General features: G+C 34.8%; 1 protein-coding gene across 5 annotated transcripts in view; it reads left to right on the top strand.

The window, feature by feature from the left end:
• Positions 1 to 18,528, top strand: part of KIFAP3 (kinesin associated protein 3) — a 178,659-nt gene that overhangs the window by 36,159 nt on the left and 123,972 nt on the right. For all 5 annotated transcript variants that reach the window (XM_004756680.3, XM_004756679.3, XM_045084583.1 and 2 more), the window contains 5 exons: positions 2,148 to 2,203; positions 2,748 to 2,889; positions 14,849 to 14,948; positions 16,004 to 16,128; positions 18,137 to 18,235. In XM_004756680.3, the coding sequence (XP_004756737.1) occupies positions 2,148 to 2,203; positions 2,748 to 2,889; positions 14,849 to 14,948; positions 16,004 to 16,128; positions 18,137 to 18,235 (522 nt within the window). The remainder of the gene's footprint in view (positions 1 to 2,147; positions 2,204 to 2,747; positions 2,890 to 14,848; positions 14,949 to 16,003; positions 16,129 to 18,136; positions 18,236 to 18,528) is intronic.

Raw genomic sequence — 18,528 nt, 5'->3', positions numbered from 1 at the left:
TCCTGCACACAAGGCTCTATGCGGGACGCTTCCACACAAAATGATCTGTTTCTGTTTCACACTGTGCTGCGTGTGCATGTGTAGGTATGTGTACGCATGTGCTGAAATAGGGAATGGAAAGCAAATGTCTGTAATACTGATTCTAGAGTAATAAAAGAGAATTTGGGGCAGAAAAACCTATTTATTCCAACTAGATTTATATTTTCTAAATTTCTTCTTGACGATTTATAATTTAAATGGGTTACTCGGGTATTTAAATGTTAAAATATGTGTGATATATTTTAGACTATCCTAAAGATACAAGTTTTATGACTCTTTCTTAGGAAAATTCTGCTTTTTCATTCTTAATGTCTTCCTTGTTGACATTCTCCTATCTTTCGTGTCCTCATAAAGAAACAAACCATTAAAATATTAGAGCTAAGCAATTGATCATCTTTAGAAGACATCAAATAATGTAAAGCAAAAATGAAATAAAATAAAAATACAGACATTTCAGTGGAGAGCCATTTAAGATTATTGAATGCATATTCTGCTTCATAGTACTGATTAAAGTTTACATGTATTTCTTTCACCATTGTGAGTTCTAAAATATTATGTCTTTGAAATAATTTGTAAATGCTAAAGATTATACTAAGTAGAAAAAAGTAAGAGAAAATTTGGACACTTTTCAAATTATTCAATCTTTTCTCTCTGTCCACAGCAAATAAAATGTCCTGTGTATAATATATACATTTATTAGTTAACCATGAATATAATATCTGTGATCAGTATATATTTTCAAATGAGTTAAGTGATTATAAATTTATTTAAAAGCAAAAATAAGCAGTTGGAACTTGATTGCATCCAACTACATCACTGGCATTCAATGTATAATTGTTAATTATTCATAATAAGTGCTATAAGGAAAATACTATCAAGAAGAATTTTTCTTAATTTTTTATTTCTTTTCAGTGTAACAGTATTCATTGTTTTTGTACCACACCCAGTGCTCCATGCAATCCGTGCTCTCTCTAATACCCACCACCTGGTTCCCCCAACCTCCCACCCCTGTCCCTTCAAAACCCTCAGATTATTTTTCAGAGTCCATAGTCTCTCATGGTTCACCTCCCCTTCCAATTTCCCTCAACTCCCTTCTCCTCTCCATCTTTCCTTGTCCTCCATGCTATTTGTTATGCTTTATAAGTAAGTGAAACCCAAGAAGAATTTTTATTAAATGTTTCATTACACAGTATTCTGGTTAAGATTTTTTTAAATGAGGGAGATAACTTCTTCAATAAGGTAAATAAGTTCAAAGTGAGCAAAGGAAATAACTGTACTCTAGTAAGATGTATGTGTACTTATCTTGAGTTGTACAGTATAGTAAAAATAGATCTTTCATAATGTCTAATTAATATAATCCTGAATGCATTTATATTAAAATAACTTCACTAATAAAACCCTTTAACCGAGTTTCAAGGTAAATTAATCTTCTCATCTTCTTCCCCCCAAATTAAAGGAATATGAGGAAATTTTTATGTCTATATATGTGGATAAATCCATCCAAATTAATCTGTTTATATAGATATTAATGTTTGAAGACATATATGAAATACTGTTACTATGTTAAATACACACTTATTTTTAAAAAAGATTCCATTTTTCTTTTTTAACTTTTTTACATGGTATTCACTATTTCAGAGCCAAAAGCCTTGCACACTAAAAGTGATTGAAACGAATCAGTAATACTTATTTATGTGGTTCATTACTCTAAGTGATTTTACTTCAGTTTTTTATATTAGTCAACCCATTAATGTACCTTTGCCTTATTGATTTTCCTCCTCCCACCTTAAATGTGAATTAGGAAGGGATTATTTTGCTTGCTGTTGGCAAGTCTGGCTATTTACATACCTAAAAATTTAATGTGGAAGGAAATGAAGTTATGACTTTGGGATCATTTATAGATTTTATTCATTTATATCCTTCATATCCTCATTAGAATAGCTGGATTATAGATGAACATTTTTTTTAATCTCTTGGAAAAAAATCCATAAACTATTCAATTTTAAGATCCCCAGCTCATCCATAATTAAACTCAGCTGCTGAAAATAAAAATTACCCAGAAACTCTAAAACCCAGTTCTTCTCATTAAAAACAAAATCTTTTTACAGAAAAAAAGGAAAAATCAAGCAAGCCTAAAGATCCACCTCCTTTTGAAGGAATGGAGGTAAGACCATATTCTGATCTACTAGAGAACTGATTGATTGTAAGGTTGTTGCCTTTTCCTATCAATAATTCATACAGTAACAGTAAATAGGCATGGAAATTTTAAAAATTACTCAACTTAGAAGTACCTGGAAGATGTAGATATTTAGTATTTCATACAGGCAAAAGTAGTGTTATGTTTTTAGACATAATTTATTTTGATAAGTTTTGAAATGTTTTAAATATTATTGCCTTATGTTTTGAAATATTATTTAACCTATTGAAGTAGATATAAATTATTTTGCATTAAATTTGAGATACTATAGTAATAGGCCAGTTTTAGAGTTTATATATTTCCCATTTGCATGTGGTTTATAATTACTTTTGTATTGGAGTCCTAGCACCAAAGGTCTAATTTTCCCCTCTACAAGTGGGTGGCTACTATGAGTCCTTTGAAAACTTACCTGTTATTAAAAGGGCAATATATTGACCATAAAGTATGATTCTTTTAATCATACTTTGTTAAATATTGTTCTTTTGGAGTAATTCCTCTTCCTTTCTTTCAGATTGATGAAGTTGCTAACATTAATGACATGGATGAATACATTGAGTTATTGTATGAAGATATTCCTGACAAAGTTCGGGGTTCTGCTTTGATCCTGCAGCTTGCTCGAAATCCTGATAACTTGGAAGAACTACTACTGAATGGTGATTTATATCTATAAATATTAAAAATAGAAAAATTGTTGTATAATATGGTTTTTAAGTCTATCGTAGTAGAGGAGAAAGCTATAATTATACCAAAGTTAGGAATGCATTTGTTTCCCAGACCTTTTTATGAAAATTTTTTACTTAAAAGCATAACATTTAAATATGCTCTGAATAATTCAGAAATCATTTAATTTAAACATCAAAAATAAAGTATCAATGATACTGTATCTTCTCGTTCTTGTGCTCTGGAAGACTTTTATCCTTTTGTTTAGGATACAATATCAAACTTCTGACATTTACCACACATATGTATATGCTTTTATTAAATTGGTTAGAGTTCCAAAATTAGTTTTTGTTCTGTAGCACAGCAAAAATATATATTAATCCTTATAAATTTATTTAGATTGTATTTGGTGCTTTCCTTTCATTAGATGTGCTAGGCAATAAAGAAAAAAGGAGATATGATGCTCTTAAAATCTTTTTTCTCAGTAATATCATTATTGAATTACTTTAAATACATGGTTTTCTGACAAAAATAAAATTTCTGCCAAAAATAACATCTGGAAGATGTCATAATTCTCTGATTTTCTAACACGTGACAGAGAAAACCTTTTTGTCTATTTTCATGCTTCTCTTATGGAGGCTATACAGTACACACCTGTTCTTTATAGCTTGGAGAATATATACAAAGAACTGTCCAGGAAGTCCTAGGTTGTTACCAATATGCCAATATTGGTAATATGTATTTTTAAAATTATGCAACTCATATATATTATATATATATGTTATATATATAATTATGTTAATCACCATTCAGTACGTCATTAGTTTTTGATGCACTGATCCAAGATTCATTGTTTACATGTAATACCCAGTTCTTCATGCTATAAATACCCTCCTTAGTACAACTCATATTTTTTTTATTTCAGTTTTTAAAAATATTTAATGTATTATTAGCCCCAGGGTTACAGGTCTGTGAATTGCCAGGTTTACACACTTCACAGCACTCACTGTAGCACTTACCCTCACCAATATCCATCACCCAACCACCCTCTCCAGCCCCCTCTCCCCCCACCAGCCTTCAGTTTGTTTTGTGAGATTAAGAGTTATGATTTGTCTCCCTCCCGATCCCATCTTGTTTCATTTTTTCCTTCCCTACTGCCCAAATCCCCCACTTTGCCTCGCAAATTCCTCATATCAGGGAGATCATATGATAATTATCTTTCTCTGATTGACATATTTTGCTCAGCTTAATACCCTCTAGTTCCATCCACGTCCTTGCAAATGGCAAGATTTCATTTCTTTTGGAGGCTGCATAGTATTCCATTGTGTATATATACACCACATCTCCTTTATCAGTTCATCTGTTGATGCACATCTAGGTTCTTTCCATAGTTTGGCTATTGTGGACATTGCTGCTGTAAATATTTGGGTGCATGTGCACCTTCGGACCACTAAAATTTGTATCTTCAGGGAAAATACCCAGTAGTGTGATTGCTGGGTAATAGGGTAGCTCTGTTTTAAACTTTTTCAGGAACCTCTATGCTGTTTTCCAGAGTTGCTGCCCCAGCTTGCATTCCCACCAGCAGTGTTGGAGGGGTCCCCTTTCTCTGCATTCTCACAAGCATCTGTTATTTCCTGACTTGTTAATTTTAGCCATTCTGACTGGTGTGAGGTGGTAACTCATTGTGGTTTTGATTTGTATTTCCCTGATGCCGAGTGATGTGGAGCACTTTTTCACGTGTCTGTTGGCCATCTGGATGTCTTCTTTGCAGAAATGTCTTTTCATGTCCTCTGCCCATTTCTTGATTGGATTCTTTGTTCTTTGGGTGTTGAGTTTGATAAGTTCTTTATAGATTTTGGATACTAGCCCTTTATATGATATGTCATTTGTGAACATCTTCTCCCATTCTGTCAGTTGTCTTTTGGTTTTGTTGACAGTTTCCTTTGCTGTGCAAAAGCTTTTGATCTTGATGAAGTCCCAATAGTTCATTTTTGCCCTTGCTTCCCTTGCCTATGGCGATGTTTCTAGGAAGAAGTTGCTGTGCCTGATGTGTAAGAGGTTGCTGCCTGTGTTCTCAAGGATTTTGATGGATTCCTTTCTCACATTGAGGTCTTTCACCCATTTTGAGTCTATTTTTGTGTGTGTGGTAAGGAAATGGTCCAGTTTCACTTTTTTTGCATGTGGCTGTCCAGTTTTCCCAACACCATTTGTTGAAGAGACTGTCTTTTTTCCATTGGACATATTTTCCTGTTTTGTTGAAGATTAGTTGACCATAGAGTTGAGGGTCTATTTCTGGGCTCTCTGTTCTGTTCCATTGATCTATGTGTCTGTTTTTGTGCCAGTGCCATACTGTCTTGATGATGACAGCTTTGTAATAGAACTTGAATTGTCTGGAATTGTGATGCCACCAACTTTGGCTTTCTTTTTCAACATTCTTCTGGCTATTTGAGGTCTTTTCTGGTTCCATATAAATTTTAGGATTATTTGTTCCATTTCATTGAAAAAAATTGATGGCATTTTCATAGGGATTGCATTAAATGTGGAGATTGCTTTAGGTAGCATAGACATTTCCACAGTATTTGTTCTTCCAATCCATGAGCATGGAACATTTTTCCATTTCTTTGTGTCTTCCTCAATTTCTTTCATGAGTACTTTATAGTTTTCTGAGTACAGATTCTTTGCCTGTTTGGGTAGTTTTTTTCCTAGGTATCTTATTGTTTTGGGTACAGTTGTAGATGGGATTGACTCCTTAATTTCTCTTTCTTCTGTCTTGCTGTTGGTGTATAGAAATGCAGCTGATTTCTGTGCATTGATTTTATATCCTGATACTTTACTGAATGAGTTCTAGCAGATTTGGAGTGGAGTCTTTTGGGTTTTCCACATAAAGTATCATATCATTTGTAAAGAGTGATAGTTTGACTTTTTTTTTTTTTTTTTTTTTTTTTTTTTTTTGCCAATTTGGATGCCTTCCATTTCTTTTTGTTGTCTGATTGCTGGGGCTAGGACTTCTATTACTATATTGAATAGCAGTGGTGATGGTGGACATCCCTGCTGTGTTCCTGACCTTAGCAGAAAAGCTCTCAGTTTTTCTCCATGGAGAATGATATTCACTGTGGGTTTTTTCATAGATGCTTTGATGATATTGAGGTATGTACCCTCTATCCCTACACTTTGAAGAGTTTTGATCAAGAGAGGATTACTGTACATTGTCAAATGCTTTTTCAGCATCTATTGAGAGTATCATATGGTTCTTGTTCTTTCTTTTATTAGTGTATTGTATCACATTGATTGATTTGCAGATGTTGAACCAACCTTGCAGTCCTGGAATAAATCCCACTTGGTTGTGGTAAATAATCCTTTTAATGTACTGTTGGATCCTGTTGGCTAGTATTTCAGTGAGAATTTTCACATTTGTGTTCATCAAGGATATTGGTCTGCAATTCTCTTTTTTGATGGGATCTTTGTCTGGTTTGGGGACCAGTGTAATGCTGGCTCATAAAGTGAGTTTGGAAGTTTTCCTTCCATTTCTATTTTTTTGGAACAGTTTCGGGAGAATAGAAATTAATTCTTCTTTAAATGCTTGGTAGAATTCCCCTGAGAAGCCACCTGGCCCTGGGCTTTTGTTTGTTGGGAGATTTTTTTTTTTTTTTTAAACGAAGGCAGTCACTTAACCAACTGAGCCACCCAGGTGCCCTGTTGGGAGATTTTTGATGGCTGCTTCAATCTCCTTACTGGTTATGGGTCTGTTCAGGTTTTCTATTTCTTACAGGTTCAGTTTTGGTAGTTTATAGGTCTCTAGGAATGCATCCATTTCTTCCAGATTGTCAAATTTGCTGGCGTAGAGTTGCTCATAATATGTCCTTATAATTGTATTTCTTTGGTGTTGGTTGTGATCTTTCCTCTTTCATTCATGTTTTTATTTATTTGGGTCCTTTCTATTTTCTTTCTGATAAGTCTGGCCAGGGGTTTATCAATCTTATTAATTCTTTCAAAGAACCAGCTCCTAGTTTCATTGATTTGTTCTACTGTTCTTTTGGGTTCCATTTCTTTGATTTCTGCTCTGATCTTTATTATTTCTCCTCTGCTGCTGGGTTTAGGCTTTCTTTGCTGTTCTTTGTCCAGATTCTTTAGGTGTAGGGTTAGGTTGTGTATTTGAGACCATTCTTGCTTCTTGAGAAAGGCTTGTATCGCTAGATATTTTCCTCTCAGGACTGCCTTTGCTGTGTCCCACAGATTTTGAACAGTTGTGTTTTCACTGTAATTTGTTGCCATGAATTTTGTCAATTCTTTAATTTCCTGGTTGATCTATTCATTCTTTAGTAGGATGCTCTTTAGCCTCCATGTATCTGGGTTCTTTCCAACTTTCCTCTTGTGACTGAGTTCTAGCTTCAGAGCATTGTGGTCTGCAAATATGCGGGGAAAGATACCAGTCTTTTGGTACTGGTTGAGACCTGATTTGTGACCCAGGATGTGATATCTTCTGGAGAATGTTCCATGTGTATTAGAGAAGAATGTGTATTCTGTTGCTTTGGGATGGAATGTTCTGAATATATCTGTGATGTCCATCTGGTCCCAACTCATATATTCTTTAAAAAGAATTAGAATATTACACATGAACCCCTGTTGACCATTACTCTATAATTTGAGTTTGGAGTCTGTTCATTCTTCTAGATCTTTTTCATATATGCCATGTGTATATATATATATATATACACACATACATACATACACACACATATATATGAATTTTTATATAGTATTATTTTATAAAAATTTATATTAGTAATATCATACTACTTTTTTCTTATAGTAATGTTTTGCGATTACATGCAGATGGATATATATGATATAATAACTTTTTAAGATTTTATTTATTTGAGAGAGAGAAATAGCGAGAGAAAGCACAAGCAGAGAGGAGAGGGAGAAGCAGGCTCCCCACTGAGCAGGGACCCTGACGTGGGGCTCAGTCCCAGGACTCTAGGATCATGACTTGAGCCAGAAGCAGACCCTTAACCAACTGAGCCACCCAGGTGCCCTGTAATCTAATTAGTTTTTAAACTATGTTTTATTATTGCTTTTTATGAAGCTTATATAAGCTTTAGCCATCCCATTTAGCCATTTAGCCATATTGATTGGTTATTAGGTTGTTTCCAAATTTTTCTGTGGAAACATTGCTTCAGTGAACATCTCTGTACATCTTTTCTTATCTTCTTCTTGTCCTGCTTCTCTTTCTCCTCCTCCTCCTCCTCCTTCACTTCCTATTCCTCCTCCTTCTTCTCATTCTCCTTTCTCCTTCTGCTGCTTCTTCTTCTTTCAGACATAAAGCCTTCTATTTAAAGCATGGATCCAGGGGTGTCTGGGTGGCTCGGTGGGTTAAGCCTCTGCCTTCAACTCGGGTCGTGATCTCCGGGGCCAGGGAGCAAGCCACACATGGGGCTCTGCTCAGCAGGGAGCCTGCTTCCCCCTCTCCCTCTGCCTGCCTCTCTGCCTACTTGTGATCTCTCTCTGTCAAATAAATAAATAAAATCTTTAAAGAAAAATAAAGCATGGATTGAGGATACTTACTGACACTGGCATTCCTACAGCAGGGACCAGAATCCTATTGCATTTAAACTAAACAGAAGCTGGGGCTAAAAGAATACGAAAGTAGGTTTTTTTGTTTGTTTTTATGTAGTCTGAACCACAGGATTTTGTGTTTATTTTTCTTCCGACTCAATTCCATGAATCCCGTAGCCTATTTAATTTTTTGAGTTTATTTTTTTTCAATTAACATGTAATATATTACTTGTTTCAGAGATACCGGTCTGTGATTCATACCCTCCCCAGTGTCTATCACCCAGTTAGCCCATTTTCCCACCCCCATACCCTGCAGCATCCTCAGTTTGTTTCCTAAGAGTAAGAGTCTTATGGTTTGTCTTCCTCCCTGGTTTCATCACAAGCAAGGGGTTCTTTAAGGTGTGTACACAGAAACAGAGGTCATACAGAAATACAGGTCATAATGTTTTAAGGTATTTTGCCAAACTGCCTTTTAAAATGGTTGTGCTGCTCTGTCCCCAGACCAGTGGGATATGAAAGCAATCAAACTTTAAATTTTTTTACATTGTGTTATGGTAATGAACAAGTTCTCTTTGTTTTAAGTTGCATTTGCCTGATTTCTAATGAAATTTGCTTTTTTCCTCATGTCACTAGACTTTTGGAATTTCTACCCTGTGAAGTCTGTATTCCTGTTTAAAGTATTCGTGTGTGTGTGTGTGTGTGTGTGTGTGTGTGTGTGTGTGTATATGTCTGTGACTATATATATATATTTCTATTTCTATAAATATATCCTTTTTACATAAATAATTTAGTATATAAATTTATATCATTTATATCCTTTTTCTTTTAAAACTATTTTAGAAATAGCTTTTCTCAATTTGTTGTCTCTTTTTTATATCATGTGTTTTTCCATCTGTTTACTTTCACCCTTCTTGTGCCTTTGAATCTAAAATGTTTGTATTGTAGAAAGTGTATAGTTGGATCATGCTTTTTTTTTTTTTTAAAGATTTTATTTATTTATTTGACAGAGAGAGATCACAAGTAGATGGAGAGGCAGGTAGAGAGAGAGAGAGGGAAGCAGGCTCCCTGCTGAGCAGAGAGCCCGATGCGGGACTCGATCCCAGGACCCTGAGATCATGACCTGAGCCGAAGGCAGCGGTTTAACCCACTGAGCCCAGGCGCCCAGGATCATGCTTTTTTTAAAAATTCTGCTAGTCTCTCCCTTTTGATTAGAGTGTTTTGTCTGTTTACCTTAATGTAATTATTCATAAAGTGAGCTTGTTATTTAACACTTTGTATTTGTTTTCTGTATCTTTTATCATTTTTGTTTCTATAACTTCTTATTACTGCCTTCTTTTATGTAAAATGGGCATTTTTTAGTATATCATTTTAATCCTTTTGCTGTTCTTTTATTATGTTTTCCTTAGTTCTTTTCTGAGTGTTTGCCCTAGAATTACAGTTACCATCTTAAATTAAAATAATGTAGTTCAAATTAATAGTAATTTAACCTGAATAGTATGTAAAAACTTGGCTCCAGTATTACCTGTGTTCCCTCTCCACTCCTTTGTACTATTGTAGTAATACAAGGTACATCATTACGCATTATTTGCCCATTAGCATAATGTATGAGTTTTTTAATCAGATAGAAGAATACAATCAGAAATATGTTTATACTGTCTTTTTATTTATATAGTTATCTTTACCAGTGCTCTTTATTTCTTTGTGTGGATTTAAGTTCTTCTCTGGTATTTTTTCGTTTAAGCCTGAAGGATTCCCCTTAGTATTTCTCATAGGGAAGGTTTAATATCAGCAAATTATTTAAATTTTTTGTTTACCTAGGAATAGGAATGACTTAATTTTTCCTTGGTGTTTGAATGGTAGTTTTGCTGGATGTAGAATTCTTGTTTGACTGTCTTTTTCTTTTAGTACTTTGACTATACTACCCCATTGTCTTCATGTCTCCATGGTTTCTGATATGAAATTGGCTGTTAATCGTATTAAGGATCCTGTGTAAATATTGAGCTGCTTTCTTCTTGCTGCTTTCAACATTTTGCCTTTGGCTTTTACCAGTGTGATGATGATGTGTTTAGGTTTTTTTAGTTTGTCTTGCTTGGAGTTCATGGAACTCTTGGATCTGCAGATTCATGTTTTTCATCAATCTTGGGAAATTTTGAGCATTATTTTGTTAAATATTCATTTAGCTCCTTTCTCTCTCTCCTTTCCTTTTGGGACTCCATGTTAGTATGATTGTTTGGTGCCCTGTATGTCTTTGAGGCTCTATTTATTTTTCATTATTTTTTCTTTCAGTTTCTTAGACTGGATAATCTTAATTGGCCTGCCTTTTATTTTGTCAATTCTTTCTTTTTCTAGTTCACATCTGCTGTTAAGACCTTCTGACAAACTTTTCATTTCAGATGTTGTACTTTATAATTCCAGAATTTTCATTTGGTTCATATTTTGTGATTTGTATCTCTTTATTGATATTATTTGTTTGATGAGACATCATTCTCCTACCTTCCCATACTTTTCTTTAAATCTTTCGATAGACTTCTTTAGTCCATTGAATATATTTACAATAGCTAGTTTAAAGTGTTTGTCTCATAAATTCAACATTCGAGCTTCTTCATGGACAATTTCTATTGACTCCAGTGTTTACTGAGTACAGGACATAGCATCCTGTTTTCTCACATGTCTTTTAGTTTTTTTTGTTGTTGAAATACTTTGGGGGACACTCCTTCTAGAGCTTGTTATATTTACTGTTGGTTTAATGAGTTTCTTGGGTTAATTCTGAAAAGTCTTTATTCTTTGTGCTGTCACTGGAGCTTTTTAGCTCAGTTAGTTTATTGTTAACTAATGATTGGATAGAGGTTATTTATTTATTTATTTATTTTAGATTTTATTTATTTATTTGACAGAGATCACAAGTAGGCAGAGAGGCTAGCAGAGAGAGAGGAGGAAGCAGGCTCCCTGCGGAGCAGAGAGCCTGATATGGGGCTCGCTCCCAGGACCCTGGGATCATGACTTGAGCCGAAGGCAGAGGCTTTAACCCACTGAGCCACCCAGGCACCCCTGGATAGAGGTTTTTTAAATGCCTGGCCCTAAGTATCCCAACCTCTGCTGAGGGGCTGTGTCTATGTGTCTGTTGGAGCATGTCTTCAGTATTTAAGGAGATAGTTTACAAGACCTTAGCCTTTACTTTTTTTTTTTTACTTATTTAGTTAATCTCTGCACCCAGGGTGGGGCTCGAACTCATGACCCTGAGATCAAGAGTCTCATGCTGTACTGATGGAGCCTGCCAGAAACTCCCAAGGCCTTCACGTTTAATTCCTGCTTGTCCATTGCCTTAGGGTTGGCCGGAGATGAGAGAGTAGGTCTTTCTTAGGTCTTTCTCAGGTATCAGCACATTCCTTCCCATGTATATGGCCTTCTAGTTTCCCAGGAATTTATTGGAGCTTTTCAAAGACCTTGTAAATGTCTCATTCCCAGGGTTTTTCCTTTTAAGGTGTTTTGGTCAGACTCTTGTTAACCCCAACTGGCAAGGCTACCACATGCAGTTACAATGTTGCCATCAGTGGTTTTCCACAAATGCCCTGGGTATAAACCTGTACAAAGCAATTTCTGAGTCAGGTGGAATAAATGCAAACCCTGAGAATGGAACTTTCCAACAAATATCCAGATAAGTCACATAGTGACAGCTCACTGGAGAAGGGGTTTTCAGGAGTGCCAAATTGTTCTGCTTCTTCCAGTTGCTGCTATGGTGCTCTTTTTCACAGATATTAAAGTGCTTTTGGTTTTCAAGGCTTCCACAAAGTTACACAGAGGGAATAGAATTAGGGCAAGCTGAAACAGAGTTTTTACTGCTCTTACTAAGGTTCAGCCATATTTCTTAACTGTTAACTCTCTTAACTGCAAAATGTAGTTAATTTCCAGGGTTCCAAAAAAGTTAATGGCACTCATTACCAGTGTTTTAATTCACTTGTGGAGCAGTGGATTTTTGGAGGTCTTTATGTTGGTTGTTTGAGAAATGCTTGGTTCTGGAATTCATTTTTGTTGAAAGTAAGAGATAGAGGTATAAGTTTTTTGCATGTTCAATGGCCAGTTATTCCAACCTACTTAGTGAGTAACTCCTTCTTCCTCCAAAGATTTGAAATGCCTTTTCTGTTAAATGCCTGGCATTCTGTTATGTAATAGATACTTCTTGAAAGCTTATTCTGTGCCATGTACTGTTCTGATACTTTCATAGGTATGTTTTAGTACTTTCTTTTCTTTTCTATTGATCTATTTGATACTGCACATGTGATGTTTTGTTTTGTATTTTGAATAGAGTTTTAGAATAGGTAGGAGAAGTGTTCCAATTTATTGATTTTTTAGAAATAGATGTTACTGGCCTTGTACATTTTTTGAATATATTATTTTGAGATTGTTTATCAGATGCTCTAAAATCACTTTATCATATGCTCCAAAAATTATAATGGAGGGGCGCCTGGGTGGCTCAGTGGGTTAAGCCGCTGCCTTCGGCTCAGGTCATGATCTCAAAGTCCTGGGATCGAGTCCCACATCGGGCTCTCTGCTCAGCAGGGAGCCTGCTTCCTCCTCTCTCTCTGCCTGCCTCTCTGCCTAACTTGTGATCTCTCTCTCTGTCAAATAAATAAATAAATCTTTAAAAAAAATTATAATGGAATTTTAATTGAAGGCAGGACACCTTTACCTGTCTCTCTAGATTGCTTGCTCCATCAGACCCCCTTTATGAAGTTCTAATGCAGTTTCTGCTTATAGGAGATGCTGTCAAGTGGTGAACTGCCAGTTCCCTGGATGTATTAGCTCCCCACTTTGGAGAGCTTTCAGCACCGTGGACAGCACCCCCTGCTGTCCATTCTACATGCTTGGTTCCCACTTGGTGCTCTTGGCTCCAGTGTTCTGGACCTGTTACCCTGTTACCCTGGGGAGGAGTGGGGGGCAGTGTGTAAGAGAAAGGCAGGTTATTCTGTGGTCTTTGGCCAATTTGGGCCTGTGACTGGCCCTGCCCCACCACCGCGGCGAGAATCTCTCCCCAGAGCTGGTTCCTTTGCATCTCTTAGTTCAAGACCTCAGTGATAGTGAGTGGGGTGAGGAGTGCCAGGAGCACACAAGAGCCCTACTATTTCAGGCTTCACTGCATCTCTCCTTTGCCTTCCCTTATAGTCATTTGGCAATTTCTACCTTACTTTTGCAATCATAATATAAAATACATATTTATTTTAAAAAATCCCCGTATAAATGGACCCACACAGTTCAAGCCAGTGTGTTCAAGGGCCAACTGTGTATTCTAAGAAATACTGTTTCCCCTGGATTATGGTGGTGAAATAGTACTGCTGGATAAATAGAGTTAACTAGATTCTTTATTAAGTAAAACTTTGTGGAGCCTTTACATGTTAATGTGTATTGCCTACCTATTTACTTCACTCCAGAAGTTTTGTTCAGATCATATGGTATACCAGTATTCTGCACTGTGAGTATAAATAACATTATGAAATTATAGGATGTTTTCTAGTTTGAAAAATGCCTCACGAAGTAGATTAATGATACTTGTTTCATAATCTGAATGGCCACAGAGCACAAATAAGTTGAACACTTTCATTACTGTAACAAATACCAATAACTCAGTCCATAAAGTACAGTAGATTCTGAGTACCTATTATAGAAATTTGAATTATGATCTCTGTATAACACGCAGATATTTCCTTTAATGCTTTAATATTTTAAGATTTGGTAAGCCATATAACAATTCTAATTTGAAACCGGTCCCATTGCTTTATGTTTACTTAGTATGTGGTAATTCTCATTAATCAGTTCATTAAGTTTTTCCCCTTCTAAAGATAAAAATCTAGCAGAGATGTTTATTCTACCCTGAAGATAATTTTGTGGAGATTTGTTTTATTTACGTATGTTGGCATTAATTTAACATAATACTAAAATAGATTTATTTTTGTGTGTATAAGCTTTAGCTGGTTATTAATTTGCTTCAGTGGAGCTAGTGTTAGCCTAATTTTTCATTTTTTTTTTTTTTAGGCTCATTCTAGTTTTTTCCTTCTTTACAAACACATTAAATCAGCTGTAAAAAAACAAACAAAAAATGTCACTGCAGTAGCAAGATTACAAGTGGAAATACAAACAAGAAAGAAATGGTCTTTTTGTTATTTTGTCACTCATAATGTCCTTATTATGTTACTTTATCTAAATCATAGATGTGGGTTTCTAAGTAAAAGTTGCATTTCAGCTTTAAAAACAGCTTTCTGTGTTGGAAAGAAGCCTCCTCCTTTTTCGTCCCAGTTCTATCTTAGCTTTGTTATTTATTAATAAGCAGACATTTAAAACCAATCACCCTTTATACCTCAGGCAAGGCCATTGACCATTTTTGCATGTTCCTTTTTTCTTTAGAAACTGCCCTTGGTGCATTAGCAAGAGTCCTAAGAGAAGACTGGAAACAAAGTGTTGAGTTAGCTACAAATATAATTTACATCTTTTTTTGCTTTTCCAGGTAAGTATAAAAATAAGGAAATAAAAGTAGAAGTCTATCTGTGTTTCACTCTGTCAGTGGTTTGGATTGTGGATTATGGGTTTGCTCAGTCTTCCTGTGTGTCTGCCCATGCCCTGCCTCTGAGCTCTTACTCTCTTTCCCTTTCTCTGCCCTCTCCATTGTTCTGTCCTTCATTCAGTCTATAGACCCATGCATGTGCATGGATGTACACAGAATAGGATAGTAAATTGGTTTGGAATTTAAGAGTATGGACTCTCTAAATAGACTGAATTTGAATCCAAGTACTGCTGTTTACTGCGTGTGTGTTCTTGATCACATAATTCTGTGCCTCAATTTCCTCATCTGTAAACTGGATAGTAATAGTAATACTATTTTTGGATACTTTTTAGAGTAAAGCATGACCCAGAGTAAGTGCCAGTATATATAGGTATATGTGTGTATATATATTTCTATACGTATATATGTATGTATACATGTATATATAACTTACGTATGCATATATGCTATTTATATACATATATTCTCTAGAAAGATGTTTATTGAGACATTGTGAAAAGTTTCTAGCCAATCTCCAGAGAATTGTGTCTATTCTAAAAATGTGCCAGCATTAACAGGTATTTATTGAATAAATACATGTATGAATGAATTGTGTAGGAAACATATGTAAATACCTGATTACTAATATTTTGCTGGCTTACTCTCTGATAATCTATTTTATTTAATATTAATATTGTTGCATTATTAGTTTTATTTTACAGCAGTCTGAAACTTTGAGAGTATCTGCATAGTTAAAATCGTGGTTGACTACAAAAAATGCATTTTATTTCATTTCTAACTTAAAAATAATTTTATTTCAGGTAAAGGTAATATATATAAAGTAATCTTATAATTTCAGGTCTTCATAGTATACCATGGATGTATTCATTTATTGAAATATATATATCACATTTATATTCTACATTAATTATACCAATGTTCAAGTGTTTATCCAAAATAACTTTCCTGAATGTAAAAAACATTGCTTCGAATACATAACTAAAATCTCTTCTTTAAAGCTTTTCTCAGTTTCATGGACTTATCACTCATTATAAAATTGGAGCTCTCTGTATGAATATTATTGATCATGAATTAAAAAGACATGAGCTGTGGCAAGAAGAACTCTCTAAGAAGAAGAAGGCTGATATCCTTTTAAAGTGGCATTTCACCCCAGTATTATTGCTGTGAGCTTTGGATGGGTGGGATAGTTTGGGAGTTTTCTTGCCGTTTACATTATTTGGAAAAATAAAAGTGTTGAAGGTTAAGATGAAGAGTGAGACTATCAGAATGAATATAGTTTGACTTTTTTTTTTATCTCTTTGATTAGTTGATAAGATAGAAGGAGCAGGTAATAGTGGTCCTAGGTAATTGAACTTGTGAGTGGCTATATCATTATGTCCCCTAAGGTCCTTTGGTTAGCTGAAGTCTGGCTCACCACTCTTGTTTATGTAGTTCTGTCTATGTCATAAGGTGACTTAGATTGGATTGTGTATGAATTTGGTGAACAGAGTTTTAAATTCTATTTTGCTAATAAATAAGTGCAAAAATTCTTAATACATATACATTTGAGAGGCCTGCAGAATGATGGAACCAAGGAAAAGAATCTTAAAAAATGATGTATTTTAACCTATACTTCAATACAAGAATCTTTTCTGCAGCTTCCCTTACAAATTGGTTATTTACTCTCTTCTTTGACAATGTCACTGCTTATCAATTTAGTTCATTCTCTGGTTTGATATCCTATTTATTACTAATGTTATTTGCTTTAGTGTACTAAAATCCATTTGTCAATAACTTCTGTCCCTTGAATCTGATCTTGCATGCTAAAGCAATATAGACTTAAGGGGAGTCTCTTAAACATCCCATTTCTTATATTTGAACATATTCATCATATTGCTTCTGCAGTTTAATTTTTCTAGATCGAAGGCCCTTGCTTTTTCATAAGGCTTATTCAGCAACCATACTGATAATTTTCCTTTGAACCCCATATTTATTGATCTCTTTTAAAAAGTAAAAGTAGTATTCTTGTTGTGCAGAGTAGCATATGTTTCTTGCCTCTCCATCATGGAATCCTCATGATAATCTAAAAGTGTACCCTAACACTCACACAGCTTTGACTTTTCTTAGTTAGGATCTTTCCAGGTATAGAAATTTACTATTTGTGCTGTGAGCTTTGGACATTCTAGATTGGTGTTGAATTAAACTCTGTTGACATTTCAATAATCCTGGAGACTTTAGATCATTTCTGGAGTCACAAGTCTCCTAAATATACCTCAAATTCATTAAATAGGTAGGGTATGGAGAAAACTACTAACAGAACTTTTAGCAATCATTAATTTATATTTTGTGATTGTTCAGTGACAGGAACTGATATTTCAGGACATATCATATTCCTACAAGTGTCAGCTACCATTGACTGTAAGAGGCATCATTATTCATGAATCACTAAGAATGGAAAAAATGCTTCAATTAAATTATGACATATCGTGGATTATAAGACCTACTGAATTGCAGGAGATTCCGTGTGTTTTGACACAAGCAGTAGTCAACAAGGAGGAAGTTTTTAAGTGCTGGGGGCTCCTGAAGTCACGCTGAAAGCATTGGTTATTTTTACAGGTGTCCAGGGGATTGTTTGGGGCCATAAGATGTAATTTTAAATTTTTGTTGACCTCTAACTTTGGGATATTTGTCTTTTGCTATCAAGTCTTTAAGAGGGTACAAAAGAGCTTTAGATCTAATCAACATTCTTTGAGTATTCTGGGCATGTGTCTGAGGTGGAATTTAGTATTCTTATTAACTACAACACTCTCTAACGCAGTGATTTTTTTGGTTCATGGAGCCACTTGTTAATATGTTGAAAGAGACTTGTATGCATTTGTAAGATATTTGCATAAAATATCTGGGGATTCAGGTATTTGGTAACAACCCAAACATGTGTTCACCCAAGGTCTCCAAGCATATCTTCGAGCCCTTGGTTAAGAAGTTCTAACAGTTGTTGTGCAGAGATGAATATTTGAGTTTTAAATGATTGGTTAGAGAAAATAACTAAATAATACTGCACATGAAATATAATAGTACTATTCTTCATAGTATTTTTCATAGGTTTACTTTGCTTCAGTGAGTATTGATGATCCTTAACTTAAGTTGCTTACTTGATGAAGACCCTGAAAACCAAACCTTGAGAAAAGATTATGAAAAAACCTTTAAAAAATACCAGGGGCTTGTGGTAAAACAGGAACAACTCTTACGAGGTATGATTTCCTAAGCAATGAGAGACACAACAAAGTGTTTACACTAATTAATTTTGTTCAGTTTTTTTTCAGATCAGTAAAACTAGTATCAGAATAATTGAAAAGTCTCTAAATTTTAATATGCCATAAATTCTTTTATTTTTAGCTTGTGTAATAATGTTTTAAGTTTCATTCTGCTATTTTTCCACAAAAAGGCCCTAATCAGCTCTTAAATGTGTATATACTTGTAATTTATTTACTCAGAAAGGATTGTTTTTAAAGATTTTATTTATTTATTTAACAGAGAGATACAC

Source organism: Mustela putorius, unplaced genomic scaffold (assembly GCF_011764305.1).
Source record: "Mustela putorius furo isolate JIRA1106 unplaced genomic scaffold, ASM1176430v1.1 tig00000785_pilon_pilon_pilon, whole genome shotgun sequence".
Taxonomy (NCBI): Eukaryota; Metazoa; Chordata; class Mammalia; order Carnivora; family Mustelidae; genus Mustela; species Mustela putorius.
The sequence above is the reverse complement of the archived record's forward strand: the minus strand, read 5'-3'. Positions and strand labels throughout refer to the sequence as shown.